This window comes from Microcaecilia unicolor, chromosome 1, assembly GCF_901765095.1.
Source record: "Microcaecilia unicolor chromosome 1, aMicUni1.1, whole genome shotgun sequence".
NCBI lineage: Eukaryota > Metazoa > Chordata > Amphibia > Gymnophiona > Siphonopidae > Microcaecilia > Microcaecilia unicolor.
The window spans coordinates 192,901,087-192,921,977 of NC_044031.1; the positions used below are offsets into that span (position 1 = coordinate 192,901,087).

At 42.1% G+C, this 20,891-nt stretch overlaps 1 protein-coding gene across 9 annotated transcripts in view; it reads right to left on the reverse strand.

Annotated features, from left to right (window-relative positions):
* Positions 1 to 8,357: 8,357 nt before the first annotated feature.
* The window catches only part of UBP1 (upstream binding protein 1), a 330,162-nt gene continuing 317,628 nt past the window's right edge, over positions 8,358 to 20,891 (reverse strand). For 8 of the 9 annotated variants that reach the window (XM_030203410.1, XM_030203389.1, XM_030203427.1 and 5 more), the window contains 2 exons: positions 18,985 to 19,036; positions 8,358 to 10,498 (listed from right to left, as the gene is read on the reverse strand). In XM_030203410.1, coding sequence (XP_030059270.1) covers positions 10,464 to 10,498; positions 18,985 to 19,036 — 87 coding nt within the window. In that variant the 3' untranslated portion in view covers positions 8,358 to 10,463. The remainder of the gene's footprint in view (positions 10,499 to 18,984; positions 19,037 to 20,891) is intronic. The other variant, XR_003942186.1, reaches the window with a different exon arrangement.

Sequence of the window (20,891 nt, forward strand, 5' to 3'; positions counted from 1 at the left end):
CTAAATCATTAAGAGTTCTGGGCTGTCGCTTGGCAACTCGCAGCTTCAGCTCCCTCCATAAGTTTTCAATGGGATTAAGGTCTGGTGACTGGCTAGGCCACTCCATGACCCTAATGTGCTTCTTCCTGAGCCACTCCTTTGTTGCCTTGGCTGTATGTTTTGGGTCATTGTCGTGCTGGAAGACCCAGCCACGACCCATTTTTAAGGCCCTGGCGGAGGGAAGGAGGTTGTCACTCAGAATTGTACGGTACATGGCCCCATCCATTCTCCCATTGATGCGGTGAAGTAGTCCTGTGCCCTTAGCAGAGAAACACCCCCAAAACATAACATTTCCACCTCCATGCTTGACAGTGGGGACGGTGTTCTTTGGGTCATAGGCAGCATTTCTCTTCCTCCAAACACGGCGAGTTGAGTTCATGCCAAAGAGCTCAATTTTTGTCTCATCTGACCACAGCACCTTCTCCCAATCACTCTCGGCATCATCCAGGTGTTCACTGGCAAACTTCAGACGGGCCGTCACATGTGCCTTCCGGAGCAGGGGGACCTTGCGGGCACTGCAGGATTGCAATCCGTTATGTCGTAATGTGTTACCAATGGTTTTCGTGGTGACAGTGGTCCCAGCTGCCTTGAGATCATTGACAAGTTCCCCCCTTGTAGTTGTAGGCTGATTTCTAACCTTCCTCATGATCAAGGATACCCCACGAGGTGAGATTTTGCGTGGAGGCCCAGATCTTTGTCGATTGACAGTCATTTTGTACTTCTTCCATTTTCTTACTATGGCACCAACAGTTGTCTCCTTCTCGCCCAGCGTCTTACTGATGGTTTTGTAGCCCATTCCAGCCTTGTGCAGGTGTATGATCTTGTCCCTGACATCCTTAGACAGCTCCTTGCTCTTGGCCATTTTGTAGAGGTTAGAGTCTGACTGATTCACTGAGTCTGTGGACAGGTGTCTTTCATACAGGTGACCATTGCCGACAGCTGTCTGTCATGCAGGTAACGAGTTGATTTGGAGCATCTACCTGGTCTGTAGGGGCCAGATCTCTTACTGGTTGGTGGGGGATCAAATACTTATTTCCCTCTGCAGAATGCAAATAAATTCATATACTTTCCACAATGTGATTTTCCGGATTTAATTTGTGATGTGCTATCTCTCACTGTTACCAATAACCTACCCTTCAATTATGGGCTGCTCATGTCTTTGTCAGTGGGCAAACTTACAAAATCAGCAAGGGATCAAATACTTATTTCCACCACTGTAGGTTCAAGTTCTTGGCACAATGGTCTCTTCTTGGACATTCTCCCATGGGCCAGAGTCCGCATCAGACCACTTCTGGGCTCCTTCTCAGCTTTGGTCTTCATATTTCTTGTTCCCTGCAAGCCAACATTCTCAATGGGTGAATTCAAATCAGACGTTTTCTCTCTCTGGAGGTGGCTATCTGCAGCTCGTAGGCTGCTAGGACGTACCTTAGCTGGCTGCAACAGATTTCAGATCCCTTCCAGAAGATGGACAGTTGACCACCTCCTCAATTGCCCACTGTGGAGTCGAGGCTGGCTTATTTGACAGATTTCTTGTATGATTTGTTTTGGGCGTTGACTAAGCAGATGACTTCCTCAGAACTCCCAACTTTGTCCTTTCGAGATCCTCTGGAGTTCTCCTGAAGGGATGACAGGGCGCACAGTCCTGTCTTTTCTTCATAAGGTGGTTTAACCTGTCATCCCATTCAACCTTTGTCTCTTACCGCTTCTTTGACATTCGCCATGTACTCCTATACTATTTGGAAGTGACCAGTGAGTTACATCGGTCAAATCTTTGCTTCATGCTTTGCTCGGGACCTCAGGAAGGTAATGCAGCTCCCAAAGCAATGCTGGCTTGCTAGTTTTTGATTACCAGATGCAGGTGTAGCAAGGCAATGTCTGGGGTGACCCACTAAGCAGAAATGACTTCCTGCATCGTTTCAAGCACTGGAAAAGACTGACGCGGTCTTCTAGTACTTGCCATTTCAAGGTTAGCAAATGCAGTTGTAGCAGGATCAGAAGACATATTCAGAACCTGGAGAGCCTTGGGTATACAGAAAGGCGACTCCTCCTCCACATGAAACATCCACACTGTGGTGGGATCGTTGGATTCCTGACCCGCTGAGCAGAAATGACTCCCGGCGTAGCCTCATACTGTCCTCTTGCTGGTCACAAGGAAGGGGATCTGGTTTCGAGAGCCGTGATGGCCGTTGGTTGAGGGAGGCAATTTCTTCAGCTGGTCTCTCTATGGGACAGTCTCCGCTGTTGCAGGTGGCATCACGTTCTTCCAGAGCACAGGCACAGGTGGCTTCCTTCTCCAAGTCCCATCTAGCTTCCATGGCTTGGTCCTTTGTCCCTTCCGTTGCTTGGCATTTCAGGCTTGATGTGGCAATGCTAGGCATTCCAGGCTTGACATTGCAGCGCCTGTAGCCACAGCCTGTAGAGCATCACTCCGTCTGCTGAGGTTGTAGTGCTTCGCCCCACAAGGACTACTTTGGTACATCCCACAAGTCTCTGGATTGATTTGTGGAACACTATGGAAGGTAAAAATAGTCCTTACCTGAAAAATTTTCTTTCCATTAGTCCCCATCAATCCAGAGGCCTGCACTTTGTTATTCGTGGTTGAGTGTTTCTTTCTTCCAGTTGCTTCCGTTTAATCGGGTTCCTTCGTTTGATTTTGGCTACAAAAAAAAAAAAGGAGGAAATTTTCTGTGTTACCCTCCTGCAGGAGCAGTTGAGGAGCCTACATGGGCTTACTGTTGGATTTCTTCTTTCCTCCACTGCTTTGGTATTGACAATACTGAGGTTAAGGTGGCTGCACGGGACCACATATAGTAAACCTCTGAAGTTATCTATGTCTCCCACCTGCTGGCAGAGGGACATAACCCACAGTCTCTGGATTTGATCTGTTGGGAAAAATGTAAAGAAAAATTATCAGGTAAGGACTAATTTTACTTTCCTTCACCTGGTCAGAATTTCATTGCAAACATTTTCAGCTGTTCTCTACATGCTGCCATCTGGTCTCTCACATGAGGGGCCCAGACTTCCTTCCTTGCTGTTGTACTCCTGGTAGACTCGTACAAAGTTCAACTGCAACCCGTACTTGCTGCCTCTCCCCTAAAGTATGCACTCTATGCCTCTTATTTTTCAGCGTAAAAGTTAATTCAATGTAGCAAAATGTCTTATGAAAAATAGCATCCTCTATACATGGCTTTTTCCTTTGGGTTTATCTCCACTTGTGTCGAGGCAGAAATATTAGCAAAAATCTCAACCCTCAAGCCATATAATTCTGAAGTCCCCACTTGTTTCACAGCCTGCAATATTTGCTCTAACTGTATATCACAAATAGGTCAATATATCTCATAGCTTATTTGGCTATTGGGGGCCCACAGCGGGTTTCTTTTTTAGCATAATGACACCTGAACGTTTGTTGTTGATTACTAATTTATTATTGTAGAATTCATAGGACCTCACCCTGAAGTAGCACATTGTAAAAAAGTGGTTCATGTTGGAAGTGGCAGTTCCATTCTGGAATCAAATGGAATTAAATATATAATTGGTTTTTCTTTTGAAGTTAATTATGTCAAGTACATAAATAAAGTTTTTTTTGCTGCTACAGAAGAAAAATTGTTTAGTTGGGAAAATACATTTTTTGAAAAAAAAAAAAAAAAAAGACACAAAGATTTAAAAATATTCCATATCACAGCTTTTTTTTTTTTTTTTTTAAACAGACTGATGAGAAGGGAGATCAGCTGCGGTGCCTTGAAATGAGTCGCTAGAGTTTTTAGCTGTTGGCCTTTAATTTAAAGGGTGTTGAGTATTGTTTTGACTTGATGATTGTAAGACCCTCACCCAATCTGGAAATAACTTTGGGCTGGCAACATAAACTGACAGCACACAACACCAATTCCACCTGTTTTTTCCTCTGTGGTGATCTCTAGGATCCCCCTGATTCTTAAATTATATTAATAAGCCTTGTTCTCAGAATTCTCCAGTTTGTTCAACATATCCTCGATCAGTCCATCTACAGTAACTCTTGCACAACTGATGTAGCCCTATATGCACATCATGCTCAATTGAAAGTCCTGCAATCAATCACTGCCCCATCTCCTCCACACTCATTTTTAAGCTTCTTAGCCCCATCTGTATGTTCTTTACTATTACCTAAAGCCACTTTAAATTTCTTCCATTCATAAATGCATTTCTTGCCTGGTGATAGCTCCTTTCTGCCCAGGCAAGACACAAAATTATTACCACACAGATCTTGTAAAATACAGGACTTCACTAAAACCCAATGTGGCCACGTTTCACCCTTAGGCTGCATCAGGGGTAGTTCATCATAAACTAAAAACAATAAGAAAAACTGAAAAACAACATAGAAATTATAAAACCATTAAAAAAAACATATTAACCCAGCAATGCTTGGGGTGAGCAATTTATTTTTTTTATTGTTCACATTTGACCTTTCTTAGGATATGTCATCCCCATTTCTCTTGGCATCCAAACACATGCACTCACCCACCATAAATAGATAACTTTCTTACCTCACATCCATGCTTTCTCTCTGATAGTGTACAGAATTCGTCATATATAAAATCTCTTAAGTAATCAGGCCCTTTACCTGATTTATTCTTTTAGATCTAGTACTGTCTATTTCTGGGGCTAGACTAACATTGTCCAATTCTCCAGGTATCATCTCAGCTGTAATACTTACAGTATCTGATATTTTCCTCCAGATGTCCTTGATTTTCTTCAGTTATAAACCAGGGCGTAGCTACAGGGGGCCACAGGGGCCCCACAATTATGTCCGGGCCCCTGGTTTGGCTGGTGGGGGTCCCCAACCCCCACCCATCCGAAGCCTTCTTCAGCACCATCTCCGGCGCAGCCGCATTCCTGCCCTGCTCTTCTTGCTCCTCCTGTCCTGTGCCTAACGCTCCTTTAAGTGAACTGAGGAAGCGTCAGCGTGCACAGGACAGGAGGAACAAGAGCAGGGCAGGAACGTGGCTGCGTCGGAGACGGCACTGAAGGAAGGCTTCGGCTGCAGGGGTTGGGGACCCCCGCAAGCAAAGGTATTTGCAAGGCGAGGGGAGAGTGAGAAGGCGCAAGGTGGTGGCAGCAAGGGGAGGTGAAGCAGAAAGCAAGGTGTGGCGGCACTCAAAATGTGCCCCCAACCTCGGGCTCTGGCCCCCTCCCACCGTAAGGGTTGTTATAACCAATCTGGCTTATCCATTCTGCCATCCATGCCCTCTACTCTCCCTATCACTCCCTTAGAGATCCTATGTACTTATCCAAAGCTCTCTTGATTCAGATGTCTACCTCCTATTTGGCTGGAGGACTTAAATCAAAGGTCAGCCTAGTGGGGGGTGTGGAGAGAATTAAACACTAAACTAAGACTACAATTGGTATCTGTGCTCTAAACTGATGTTATGCCAAGCTCTAAAATGCACTAAAACACTGAACAAGACTGAAACACTGTTTATATAAAATTGTAAGAGACAAAATTTATTTTAGCAAAACCAATGACAGTTCTGCATAGATGACTTATAAACTGAGTCCCCTCAGTATGGACCCCATAAATGACTGAGTTAGGAATTGAATGAAGGCAACAGAAGTAGTGGTAATGGAGCTCATTCTGAGGCAAATGGAGCTCACTGTGAAGAAAAAGATGCTATAAGTGGGTATGCCACAAGTTGGTTCTTTTTACATTTCGTTAAGCGATATCGTAGAAGGGCTGACTTGTTAAGGTATGCCTCTTTGCAGATACCCTGGAAAGCATGAGTAACATTATGAGAGACCTAGCAAAGCTTGAAAAATGGTCTAGCATTTAGCAGCTAAGATTAAATGGCAAAAAATAAAATAAAATACAACGTCGCTATTTGAGGCTATAAAAAAAAAAAAACACATTAAGGCACATATTAGATCCTGTAAAGCATTGGCTAAAACTAAAGCCTGCTTCCAAGCATGCCACCTCCAAAACTTCATCTGACGAACCTGCCAGGGAGACAAAAAGGTAACTGCTGTGTCCATATCAAACATACTATTGCAACATAACCCTGCAGAGGGTTGCCTGCAGTGCCAGCACTGATACCTCAAAATCCTGCGGGATTTTAAAAACTGCTGCTCCTTCAACCAGATGGCCATCTTCTTGATCAGAGCAGAGACTAAGGCATCCACATCGGGCAGACAAATTCTCTCCTCTATTAGGTATAGCCTGGCTACAGACTGCCTACTTTCAGCCCCGCATTCAGGGTATTCCACTCCACAGTGATCATATCCTTAATCATTCTTCGAATAAGAAACACTTTAGGCTGGCTTACAACTCCCCTCATTTATCATCTGAGTTCAAGCAGTGGTGAAGATTATTTAAAAGATTACACATGATTTAAATTGACTTTGCTAAATAAGTAATTTAACAAAAAAATACAATGACGTTACCTATTCAGCCCCAAGTTTAGTCTTTTTTCCAAATGTGAAGGTAAGTTTCCCTCACCTCAGGAAAGGGGAGTCAAAAAGGTAAACAAACTTGAAGACATGATTTTAGGCTCGTCTTGATTTAGAGAAATTGTTGTAAGCTCAGTTAGATTATACAGTATTTCAAGGACCAGGATAGGCCTTTTAGATTGGCCCGGGTTAAGATTTCTCGTTGGTCTCCTCCAGAAGCTTGGACAAGATTATTCTACATTTAAATCATTGGTGTTGTGGGATCTGGAAGCCTAGAGCAATGCTCTAGGGGTTTTAAGATTAGTCTTTCTAAAGATGAGAAGCTGGGCATTAAACCTCTCTCTCAAGAACCCTCTATGTTATTTGTAGTGCTGACAAAGGGGGAGCGATTGTAGCTTTGGATAAACATGATTACATTCCAGAAGCTGTTTAATAAATCCTCCTCCTTTTTTTTTTTCTTCTTCCCTCCCTTTCTTCTTCCTTTTTCTTCTATATGCCCACTGTTAATGTACCTGAAGATTTGCAGTTTGCTATAGTTTGCATTGTTTAAACATTGTTTTCTCGTTGTCACATGTTGTTATCTCTCTTTATAACAAAACCAATAAAATATTTAAACACTATTCAAGAAAGCTGGACAGCAATTATTTATTATTCATTCATGACATTTATACCCATTAGCCCGAACAGAGGATACTGACACTTAGAGGAAACTTTTTCTGACCATATAGCTTCACTGATAGCAGATACCAGCCATATGGTTTTTGTCCGTGGTTTAACCAAAACTGAATATCGTTTTTTGAAATTTTAATCTTTTTAAAGATTCATATTTTCTGCACTTTATCTATAAGTACATAAAAATTTGTGTAATCCTCCTAATGTACTACTGTGTCTTCAAGAAAAATTCTCTATTGGAACACATTTGCAAATATTTGGACATATTTTTGAAATCGCTTGCAATGATAGCCAGATGTAATTGAAGGATTTTATTTATTTATTTATTGCATTTGTATCCCACATTTTCCCACCTATTTGCGGGTGCAGTGTGGGCTTACAATATGTTGGGATATGGGATATGACCCATTTTTTTAATCTACTAAATGATTTATAATTCCTGGATAAATTAATGTTTCCTATACACTAGTATTCCTCAACAGATAGTGAGAAGGGCTTTGAGGAGGGATCCTCGTCCCCAGTTAGTACCAATTCCTTTTTGAATCGTCTAATTGAAATTTTGATTTTGCCGCACATCTATTTTCAGCAAAATGTTTTTTAAAAAACCTTTTTTTACAGGCGTGCTGAAAAATGCATTGGCACGCGCCCAAAACCTGCGTCTACACTACCGTAAGCGATTTTTCAGTGCACCTTAGTGGACCCCTTTGATGGAGTTAGTGAAATTTCTAAGTTCAGTAATGCAGAAAATGGATAGCTACAGAGCAGTATCTGGATTTCAAGATTAATAAAATAAGTTTTAAATACTCAACATAAACATTAACAGAAGCACTACACAGGGAAATTAAATACTCCTTTAAAGAAAGCCAAAATATATATCTGGGAGATCAAAATTTAAAAACAAACGAGCTAAAGAGCAAAATTAAAAAACTAAAAACTTTCCATGTACATCCTTAATTTTGACAGTTTAAGAAAGCAGTAATAAATATGGGAAGGCAGTTATGAAATTTTAGATGGCAGAAAACTTCAACTGTAAAATCAAGTATTAAGTATGACTGAAAAAATCTGATTTCTCAAACATTTTAAAGCTTTATCTGATGGCAGCTATCAATATTACAAACTCTGCACACACACACATCCTGTTGGCTTGAACCACTCAGATTTCTAACAGTAATTTTATTTTTCTAAATCTAAGTGCTTACCAGTAAATTAAGAGAAACATGTTTACAAAATGATTGAAAAATGTTTATTGTACTTAGAAATGCTTAAATCCCAGTTCTTTAAATACATAGAGAAGCAATTTTTGCTGGCACCTAAAATTAATCTGAATTTCAAATCAGATGAGATAAATCTGTATAGTTCTCAAACTGTCCAAAATGTTATCTGTGGTAACATTTACAATGATTTTCCAATCAAGGGCTTTCTCCACAACTAAAACAGTCCGATATGGAAACCATGGTGAGCATTTAATTAAGGAGCCTGCCGAGGTTAAAAAAAAAACAAAAAACAAAAACAAAACAGTAAGATCAATGTGTACAAAATAAAATAAGTTTCCCACCTGAGTTATATGAAAAACAGTTCTGTCATGACAAACTAAAATTTTTGTGAATTTGTTTTAAAAAAAGGGCAGGCAAAGATGGTGGGAAGAAGCAATTGTTTTCTAGGACTTAAAGCAAAAACATACAGAATGAGGACTGCATCCCCACATACACTTCATCTGTTACTAAATACTTCAGCCATCTGCAAGCTAGTCAGTGAATAAAAACAAACCAGCCTTTCCGTGTAGTGGTTTAAAATTGCACAATCCAGCATTATAATCCTAACACATCCCTTCTAGATAACTTTAATGGATATTAAACAGTTATTGATACTACATACAACATCAGAAGTGGACATGGATGCCAGATTCTAGAACTACATTGAGACCTGCCAAACAAGAGCATCTGTCCACAACTGAGTGGCTTCAGCTAACCTAGCAAAGAGCCTCAAGTACAGGTGTTACCGCATAACACAGCAGAATCAGAAACCAAACTAAATCTGTGTGTTAACTACAGGATCTTTAGTACAACAGAAGATGTACTGGGCAAGTCACTTAACCCTCCATTGCCGCATGTAAGCTGCATTGAGCCTGCCATGAGTGGGAAAGCGCGGGGTATAAATGTAACAAAAAAAAACAAAAAACAAAAACACAATGAGAATTTTGTGAAGGTGCAAAGAAGTACTAGGTGAAGGAACAAAATCTAGATCCTCCATTTGAAAACTGTTCTTTCATCAGCATAGAGAATTATTTAGTCTTCCAAATGAGACACCATCAAAAGAACTTACTAGCGTCAATGGGTTAAAGAGTGAATATAAAAAGCATATTTAATGAAAAAAAAAAAAATAAAAAGGAATACTTGCCAACTATATAGATTTGACAACTGCAAAACATTTAACTGCTGCTAAAATAAACAGTTTAATTAATGCTGGTACAGCTTGGTGCTGTCACAAATTAAGCTGAATTTGAAGACCATCAGTTTAGGAAGGGGAAGAAAAAGTTTAACCTGCACTGGTATTCCACATGACATGCTAGAAACAAATATTAAAAGAATAAATAGATTTTTCTGAAATTTGTTTCACAAAACAAGAAAAAAAAATTATCTATATTCAACAAGATATTAATTGCTCCAGGGTACTGTATTAGACAGTATAATTTGCTTTATGCACATATTGCATATTTTCATTAACTGAATACCTTGTTCAGTTCGTCCTTTAGCTTTCTTACACAAATTGTTCTATACTCTGCTTTATAAGGGAAACTGCTGTCATATCATCCAGTTTTTCATAACACCTGGCCACCACAGAAACTGCTCCTTTCCACACACAAAAGGAGTTCCACTAATATCAAAAATAAGGAACTGCATGAGCTACAAGCACTTACAAACAAGCTGGCACAGAAAGGTATATGCCCTCCAACAGGTAAACATTCATTACTAAACTGGATATAGTATAACTGCGGAGCACAAGTGCTTCTAGAAACCATATCTACTGGCCATTGTTTGCCTTGTTTAAAAGGAAGGGCGAGCACCTTTGCCTGCTTTTATGTTGTCCATGCCTGTTTGCAAGCTGTCACAGCTTGATAACTCTTATGAGTTGCTTAGCTATGGCAATGGTCATCAGGTTCACCTCTCAAACAGCTCTTAGAAAAGTCATTTTGTTTTCAATATGAAACATTCTCTTTTTAACACGGTGAAGTTAGGATCTTGAAGTTATGCTGTTCACGGATAGTCTTCTCCAAGTCATCATGAGCTTAATTTCATTTTGCATTGGAGCCACAATCCAACATTCATGTATCACCATTACTTCATAATTATATGGAGCCCTTCACCAGTCTCTGCCAAGAAAGAATTAAAAAAAAAAAAAAGTCAGACAGAAATCTACACAGACGAGAACACATTCCCCAGATTATAAAGCAAGACACAATGACTGCTCCACAACTCTAGGCAGATCTGAATTGTAGGGCCATATTCTAATCCTAAAAAAATTGCTGCCAGAAGATATGGTACAGTTGAGTTTAAGAAAAGCTTTTAACAAATTTCTGGAAGACAAAACACATTTATTAACCAGACAGGCTCTGATGTCTCCATCTCTTACTTATGGAAGAACTCAATATTTTTTATTTATTTAGATTTTGCTCACTCCTTTTTCAGTAGTAGCTCAAGGTGAGTTACATTCAGGTACACTGGATATTTCTCTGTCCCAGGAGGGCTCACAATCTAAGTTTGCACCTGAGGCAATGGAGGGTTAAGTGACTTGCCCAAGATCACAAGGAGCAGCAGTGGGATTTGAACCGGCCACCTCTGGATTGCAAGACCGGTGCTCTAACCACTAGGCCACTCCTCCACTCGGAAGAGCATTTCTATTTGAAGTTGCTACACATTTCCAAGGAATGAAGGCCACTCTCCCAGATAAGAGGCTGGGCTCATGTCCAACTCAGCACTGCACACCTTGCATTTTAATACTTGTGGTTGCCGAATCATTATCTATACAAACATTTTAAAATCTTCCCCCTCTTTAAAAAAAACCCACACACAGCAATCTCAAGAAGGCAAACCCCTCTAAAAGAAACAGGTAGACAGTTCAAGCAGCAGAGCACACAGGGCTTCTTTTACAAAGCCGCACTAGCAAGTCCCGTGCGCCAAATGAGAGGAAAACCATAGGAATTGAATAGGTTTCCTCTCATTTGCCGCACCAGGAATCGGTAGCCCGGCTTTGTAAAAGAAGCCCATAGTTAGCCAGTAAAGGCTGTCACTATATCAAACACTTCTCTTACTGGACATTTACACCACCTTCCCATAGCGTGCTTGGGTCTAACACCACAATGCACGCCCTTTAAATCACTTGTTTACTGGCTAATTGCACAGATGTAAACTTCAAAAGCAAAAATTCTCTTCTTCATGCTGTTGAACCAGAATAGTGGACCTGAGAATAGATTACCACACACATCAGACTAAGCAGGTCTTATTTTATGATTACCATATATACACACACACATATATATACACACACACACATATATATATATATATATACATATATATATATATATATATACATACATATATATATATATATACATACATATATATATATACATATACATACATACATACACACACGCACGAAGTAAAAATTCTTATGAGCAGCATACCAAACTTTTACCCAAAACAAACTGCTACCAGAAAAATTCCCAACACCCTGACTTCTGGGGCAGGATACTGGACTGGTCTACCAGATTTCAAGCAAAGGAAATTAACAGAAGACTAAATTTCACCTAGGAAGCTACTGTCCAGCTAGACAAGTCAAAACCAGCAGTATGTACCACAGCTCTAGACATACAGGCAGGAGGAACAGAAGGCCCCCTCAGCAACTGCCTGCCAAAGAGACTGTCGCCTTTAGTCCACAGATCATGCATGTAATACTTTATAAAGAATGGAGGGAATACCAAGTTGCTACACAGCAAATATCCTCCAGAGATGCTGCCCAAAACTCCGTCCAGTTAATAAGAGCTCAGAGATGGGATGGAACTTATTTCCCTTAATATAGGCTACCTGTACATCTTTGATCTTTCACATAACTGATGCTCTGGATGCCACTTCTCCTTTGTGCAGCTCATGAAACCAAACAGGTGGTCTTGATCTACTAAATTCACTGGTGACTGCAAGGTTAATTCCACAAAAATCTGTGCAAGTCTAGCTTATGGAGCGTGCAATCAGCACCTGCCCTGGAACGTCTTCAAGGAGAGATATTTCAAGGACATCAGCTGGCACGCAAGACCAAATTAAGGCCTCATTGCAGTAAGAACATCCAAAGCAGGGGACAGAGATGCTTCACCTCATACAAAAAAGTGGACCACATCAGATAGGGCTGCCAAGCAGCAACTCCCAACTGGAGCTAAACACCACCTAAGGGTGGTCACCTCAACCTCTACTGAATTAAGAACTAGGCCCCAACTGAATATCTTTGAGAAATAAAAGGATCCACACTAATTCAGCAATAAACCAGTGGTTAGGGTGGTGGACTTTGGTCCTGGGGAACTGAGTTCGATTCCCACTTCAGGCACAGGCAGCTCCTTGTGACTCTGGGCAAGTCACTTAACCCTCCATTGCCCCATGTAAGCCGCATTGAGCCTGCCAAGAGTGGGAAAGCGCGGGGTACAAATGTAACTAAAATAAAAATGCCTCAAAGATACTCTAGACTGACACAGAAGAGGAGGGCTTCTGAGCTTTCAACAGGGTTTCCACCAAAGCCACCAGATAACCCTTGCGTTTCAAGCACTGCCTCTCAAGGGCCAAGCCATATGCCAAATTGGTTTTCCATGATAACCAGTCCTTGCCTCAGCAGATCCCAGTCCCATGAATAGACAATCAAGTCCACAAATCCATTGTCCTATCTGAAACCACCGAGATGGTTAAAAACCATTGTGCAATCCTTTGACGTACACAACCAACAAGGGCCCAGGGAGTAAATACATAAATGGGATCCTGCCTAAGCCACGCCTAAACTAGCGTGTATCCCTGATGAGCCCACCGTAGGATATGTAGCTTAAAAAAACACTGACATTTCAAATTGACCAGGGTAGCCATTATGTTGGATTGTGATGACCCTAGCAATCCACAATGAGCTGGGAAGGCTGCACTCAGGGCTCACTTCCCTAGGTCTGATGATATTAAGGTTATATTTGGAAAAAATGTCCCCCCCCCACCCCCACCACCATTTCATAGAGAGGAATATTAAGAGGTTAAATGTTAGTATAGTAAATAAGATGGAAAATGACTAAATGCTATCTTTACCAGATGCAGGAAACTTTTATTAGACATAAGCATGCTTGGAAGATAACAGGACAGTGAATGCGATGCATGCAGATGTCTGAGCATACTGATGATGCATGGAATAATCTATGATAGTTCCTATAAATGTTAGATTTTTACTGGAACCAGTAGCAGTTTGGAACATACCCCAAACCCCTGAACTTGCAGATTTAAGCAGAATATAATCTAACCAATGATTTTTTCAAAGTTTGTGCCCCATGATTTGTGATGTAACCAGTTAATTTATGACCATGAATTCTTAATGAAAGAGCAGAGAACCTGATGGATTTTGAGACAGTTTTGGGTGAACTCACTGTCGTTAAGTGGGACCCACACTCTCTCCCGAAAGCCTCTGATGTGTGTGTGTGTGTCTATATATATATATATTTTTTTTTTAATTGGTGGTATGTGTGTGGATTTCTTTCCTTTGGCCTCCTAGAGACTGAAGTAAAGAGCCGGGTATTTAACCTGCCTTGATGGGGTCCCTTAGGCAATCAGGTCCAGGTCCCAACTGAGGCAGTCTGCCTGCACACTGTCCACACTCCTTTGTCCAGAGCTGAAAGTGCCGTGAGATGGTGTTCTACCCAAATGCACAGCCAGTGGATCTCCTGGGCCACTGCATTTTCTTGCCTTCCCCCCTCCCCTCCGATTGACACATTGTCTGAAAGCCTTTCCATGAGAAAGGGAAGGAAGCCCTGCATTGCCAGCCAAATTGTCCTTGCCTCCATCTCTGAGGAAACTGGCTCTGACAGTGGGATCTCTAACCCCCTCTAATTCCATCTACTCCAGGACAGCTAGGAAGACCTCACCAAGAGATGAGCTGGGTGATCCCATGATCCAAGCTCCCCTCTCAAGAGCCAATGAAGAGACACAGACCTCAAAATTCTGGGACCTGGAACTCTACCTTCGATTGCAGAGGATCCTTTTCTGATTCTGTAGCTTAACCCATCTTCTCCAGAATCAGGCACATTGCCTCCTTTGGTGAGGAACCAAACCCCCAGGAACTCCAGCTCTTGTGCCGGGAGAAGATGACTTTTCATAAATGATCACCCAACCAGCTGGATGATTTCAGCGTAGACCAAGAATTCTCTTCCAACTTGGTCATTTAGAAAGAGATGCACCTGCACTCCCCTCCTTGCGAAGGAAGACCTTGACCACTACCCTGTTCTTAGCAAAGGTCCAGGTTGCTGTGGTCAGCCCAAAAGGTAGGACCATGAACCAACAATGCTAGCCCAGCACCTGAACCATAGATACTGCATGTGTGCTTGGCAGATAGGGATCTGAAAGTAGGCTTCAGTAAGATCCATGGATGTCAGAAAATTCCCTGGCCAAACGGAAACTATTACTGGCCGAAAAGTCTCAAGGAGGCATGGACCCCCTTGAAATCCAACATAGGCCAAAACAATTCACCTTTCTTTGGGACCATAAAGATGATGAAATAGTACCCATGAAACTCCTCTGAAGGCAAGGCTTCCACTGCCCGTCACTTGAGGGGGGAGCCGCAGGAGGACACTACATAGGAATCTGAAATGTTTTCTGCAAACTCTAATCAGTAGCGCCACCTCCAGCTCCAAGGTGATGAGGGTCCAACTCCTGGACAGAAAAGTTGAGCTGGCCTTCATCTGCACCAGTTCAGGAGAGACCCAGTGATCTCATTAGGCCCCTTTTGGGGCAGAGAAAGAAACTGATAAACCCAAGGTCCCTCTTTTCCTGGGCCTGCTTTGCACCTCAAAAGAGCTGACCCTTCTGGCTCTTGGTGGTGGATTCCCTTACTCCCGATTTTCTCCAGAAGCAAAAGCAGCTCCAGTCCCAGTTTTCTGAAGCCCTGGCCATATCACAGACCGGCCTCAGGTAGGTGCTGGGATCTTGGCTCCCCCAAGTCTTTCATCAGTTTTTCAGATCCTTGTCAAACAAGCAGCCCTTAAAAGGAAGTTGCTAAGGTCAACCTTAGAAGCAGAGCGTGCTGCCCAGTGCTGAAGCCAGAGACCCCAGGGTGTGACCACAGTAGAGGTTACTGAACTGGAGAACATCTCAATTCAATCAAAAAGGCAGCTGGGAGCTGTTGAACCTACTTGGATCGCTTCAGCTAAATAACCCCACATATGGCCACCTGTATCTCAAGGTCGGTGGATACCAAGAGCTGCTTTAACAGTGACTCTACTTAACATTTTCTAAAGCGCTACTAGGGTTACGCAGCGCTGTACAATTTAACATGGAAGGACAGTCCCTGCTCAAGGAGCTTACAATCTAAAAGACAGGTGTACAATCTAAAGACAAGTGTACAATCTAAAAGATAAGTGTAGAGTCAATCTGATAGGGCATACTATATTTCTCGAAAGGTTAGGTGCCGAAAGCAGCATTGAAGAGGTGAGTTTTAAGCAGAGATTTGAAGATGGGTAGGGAGGGGGCTTGGCGTAGGGGTTGAGGAAGATTGTTCCAGGCATAGGGTGAGGCAAGGCAGAATGAGCGGAGCCTGGAGTTGGCAGTGGTGGAGAAGGGTACTGAAAGGAGGGATTTGTCCTGTGAGCAGAGGTTAAGGGCGGGAACATAGGAGGAGATGAGAGTAGAGAGGTAGTGAGGAGCCGCAGACCGGGTGCATTTGTAGGTATCTTTCTGTCATTGGTGGGGAGGGGAGTCTGGAGGGCTAACTGCCCTCCACTGGAAAAAAAAAAAACCCAAAAAACATTCATCTGCTAAATATTAAATCTAATCTGCTGAAATATTTTTGATGTCCTTTTCTTCCAGCCATTTATACGCTGGCTACAATGCAAATTGAATTTCAGATTTATTTATTTTTAGGTTTCACTAGTTTTCAATAGCTAGGGCTTAAAGTAGCCCATGAGGAGGAGATCATCTCCCCCCTCCCAGTCTCTTCTCAAGGGACTGAAAAACTGCAGCCACCCGGTAAATCAAGGCAGGAATCTCATCCCATCAGATGCACACCACAGGGGATTCCCTATTTTCTCCCAAGGGGAGCTCCCCGGACTCCAAGGGGTTGGTATGCACAAGGAACAGAGGCCCCAGTGCCTCACCCACTGATCCCAGGTCACCACAGGAAGAAAGGGCTAGGTTCTCTTCAGAAACACCAGGGGGAGCAAGTATTTGGCAACCCAGAACCCCGATCTCTTTACACCACTCTGAGAAGAACACTGGTCCACAAGAGCTGTGCCCATGAACTGACAAGCTGCTAGGGCCCTGCAAACCACCTCTGAGATGGCTGCTACTAGTTGGGGCCTAAATTCCCAAGCTCCCAGGGACCCTGTACGACAATCCAGGATGGGGACAAGGAAGAATCAACCCAGAATCAACCCACGCTCCCCTGGATTGGACCCACTGCTGCTGCTCCACCCCACAGGAGACTGGCAGCCCAAATCAAACATGGCTGCTGCTCCAGACAAAACCTGTGGTAAACCTGCTCAGGCCTGAATACACCTCTGCTGTGCTGCCGACTCTTGTTGCTTCATAGAACATTTTTAAATCAATCCTGATAGCACCGCTCCACAATTGAGGCACATGGAGCTGACAGCTGCATAACCCGCAGCACCCAGTGGGCATACCATCTTCCCCTGATGACCACATTCACCAGCACCCCTTCCTGAAAGGTCAAAGGCCCCTGAAACACTTATCTCCAGAGTCCTGCTTCTGCTTTTATTTTTGTTCAAAACTTTCAAGGCTTAACAGCCATCCTCCTTTCTCTCCTCCCTCTATACTTACTAGCTTATATTTTGAGGCTCCAGCTGTGGGGGTGGGAGGGCAAGACCACCCCATAAATGGCCTATACCCCTGCTGGCAAGAGTGCTACTGGATCTGCACCAGCTGCTCAAGGAGTGCAAGCCTGAGGGCAAGGGCTGTGAGACCAGGAAGCTAAAAATGACCCTGACTCAACCAGATAAGGATACATGGACCTATCCCCAAGTGGTTAGATGGACTTCAGACACACGAACAGGATTCAAGTTGTGTGACCTGAGCATGAGGGAATCAGGCTGCACCAGAATACAAACAAAAAAACAAACAAACAAACAGCTGTACCAGTGCAACCTGCATCTGCTGGAGATAAAGAAATATGGACTCTCTCCAGGCTGCACTTCTCTTTATAAGAAGTGAAGTCACTGGAAACTCATGTTTCTCTAACTCCATCTGGTAGTTTGGGGGCATGACCCGCTGGTTTGGACTGGTCTACCTGGACAATAAGGGTTTTTTTTTTTTTGTATGTTATGTCATTGAAGGGCCCTTTTACTAAGCCACATAGGCGCCTACAGTCGCCCAACGCATGTCAATTTTGAGTTACTGCCCAGCTACCACATGGCCCTTGTGGTAATTTCATTTGCGTGTCTACTACACGCGTCAGAAAATAATTTTTATTTTCTGGCACATGGCAGAACTGGGCAGTAATAGACAGTCTACATGCATAGACAATTACCACACCGGTTAACGCGCGAGGACCTTACTGCAAGTCAATGGGTAACGTGCGAGACCTTACTGCTAATCAATGGCTGGCTGTAAGGTCTCAGACCCAAAATAGACACATGCCAATTTTTATTTTGCTGCACGTCCATTTTCGTCAAAAATTTTTAAAAAAGGCTTTACAGGTGCGCTGAAAAATGGATCTGCGCGCACCCAAAACACACACCTACACTAACACAGCCCATTTTTCAGCGCACCTTAGTAAAAGGGCCCCCGAGGTACTGTATTTTTTTTTCTTATCCATCCTGGGTTTCATTTTTTTTTTTTTTTAATTAACAAAAAATAAAATAAAGTAAGGCCTTAAATGTCAATCTGAGGTAACTTTTATTTGCAGTACAGCACTTGTTCTACTAGCTACAGTTTCAAACGCACCAGAAAAATCCCAGAACTGGTATTTGAAGTGGAAGGTGTAAACCAGAACATAGACATTTTGCACTACAAAGAGAAGCTGGCCACAAAAGCAAGCAGTACCAGCTAAAAGCCAATGCACACTATCCAAAAACCCTCAATCTATGGCCCCACCAACATATATGAGATATCTGTGTTTATTAAATGTGTACACCACCTAATATATTAAAAATGAAAAGCTAAAAATAATTTAAATACACAACACTATACTCCATAATTTGACTACCAAGAAAGGAACAATAGTGAACCTGAGTTTAAAAAAAAAAAACCACTACTGCTTAATATTGAATTAGCATTTTTTTTAAATATCTGTAATTTTAATATCAAATACAACAGAATTTGTTCACTGGACGAGTACTCGGAACAAGTGTCCTGCACCATCAAAACCTGCTTGGAATTAAGTAAATAACAATGCTAAAGTGTGAGCTGGAGCCGCAGCACCGAAATCCCAAACCAGATCCTCGTTCATCAGGCACCCCCTGCTGTATAGAATGGATGAAGGGAGCACAAGAAGTGGCTTACTTCCTACCAGTCCACTGATATGCCTGGGCATACTGTTTGGAGGTGAGGTACAAAAGGACTGTGCAGGGAAGAAGGAATATCTTCGATATTACCACTTTTCAAGACAGACACCTACCTTTTACTGCGGCGATCAAGAAACAACTCTCATCTTGAAAGTTCTGAACCATCTAAGAAAAAACAAAAAAACAACAAGTTTGTATTTAGAGCTCCAACCCATAGTTATTCCTGGCAGAACACAGCATGCAAAACTAAGTTCTACAAAATGTTACAATGTGGAGGTATAATTTGAAGAAGGCATCTGCTGGGTGCACTGGTAGGATTGTTCTCCACACCTTCCCCCCTCCCCTCATGCCAGACAAAATCTCAGACTGGCAGGAGGTGAATATGGCAAACTGAACTTACAATGGTACATAACATGTCTGGTATCTCTCTATACCTCTCTCACACCATACTCTCCACCTTCCAAAACCTCATCTCAAAATAATTGCCTGTTGTGTCATCATTCCACACTACGTGTTATGATTTTATCCGCTCTAAAATTTTCAATGTATCAGGTTCTACCCTTTGGAATGCACTTTCTTCCAGTCTTTGTTTAGAAAAATCCCACCGATATTGTTATTGTGATCTGCATTGAACCTGTTGGGTATATGTGGAATACAAGAATAAATGCTTACGTTTAAATCTGACCTTAAAACTTTTTTTTTTTAATTTATGAGTATTTAACATTTACTATCCAAGCAATACACTTGTACAGAAAAGTTAACTTCCAAAAATAAATGTAAAAAAACAAGGGGGGGGGGGAGGTAAAGAGCAACAAATATATATTAGAAGTCATAAGTCCACATTTTAAAATCCAAGACTACGAATAATGGAGAAACTAAATTTAAAGGAAAAATAAAATAAGGCAAAAGATCTGACCAGGTAACAGGAATCTCAAAATTACACTAAAGAGAGCCAATCACAAGGGCATAAACATAACTAACTTCCTGTGATATGTTTAGTTGCAAAAAAAGCTGCAAGATGAAAAGGTTCAAAAGAGACATATTTGATCAACTGATACCTGACTACACATTTACAAGGATAAGGTAAGAAAAAGGTAGCCCTTATCTGAAAGGTAGCCTTTATCTGAAGGGCTCCAGGCTTCAGCAGTAAAAACTGCTGACGCCGTTTCTGAGTGTCTCTAGAGACATAAGGGAAAATCTGAGTCCCAAAAAGTCTTTTCTTTATTCTTGAAATACATTTGCAATAGCCAGTTCTTATCCAGGGTCAAAACCACAATAGCCACCAAGGTTGATACAACGGCTAATTCTGTATCTATACCACAGACACATCCAACGGCAGATCCTACTGATCTGCATTCTTTTGCGTAGCCACAAATTTAGAAGGCAAATAATATACGAGAAATGAGTGGAATATATTTCTTCAGCAACCCCCAAAATTTTCCTCAATCTCTCTCTCAAGCACACCTCGAGGAGTAACTGCAAAAACCTTAGGGAAGTTCAGGAACTAAATTATTACTCCTAATGGAGTTTTCAAATGACTCAGCTTTCCTCCTCAAGCTAGATAAATCTTTCACTATATTTGTTTGAAGAGACTTAACTGCCTCCAATTCCTTTTCCTGTTTATGCACTTTTTCAGACAATATTTTCAACCCAGTGCTAGTTTCCCATATATTCCTTTCCAAAATAGCCAGTCCCCGGTCCAATTTTGAATCTGGGGGCACAAAGCTTTAGAGAAAAAAAAGGGCACTGGGAAATGGACTGGATCTCATGTATCCAGATTGTCCTTGTCATTTCTGGAGTCCGTGGTCCATTTTCCACAACCCCTTTTTTTCTCTCCGTGGGATTTCAGAATTCTCTGCCTAGGCGGTTTTCTGCTGAAATTTGCGGCACAAAGCTTTACCCAGATCCGCAACTAAGGACCAAAGAATGTCTAAAGTCACTTTAGGAGGCTTCACAAATAAGATTCTGTTCTCATAGCAACCTCCCCAGAGATAGAAACTACAGCCATCTCAGCTCCTGC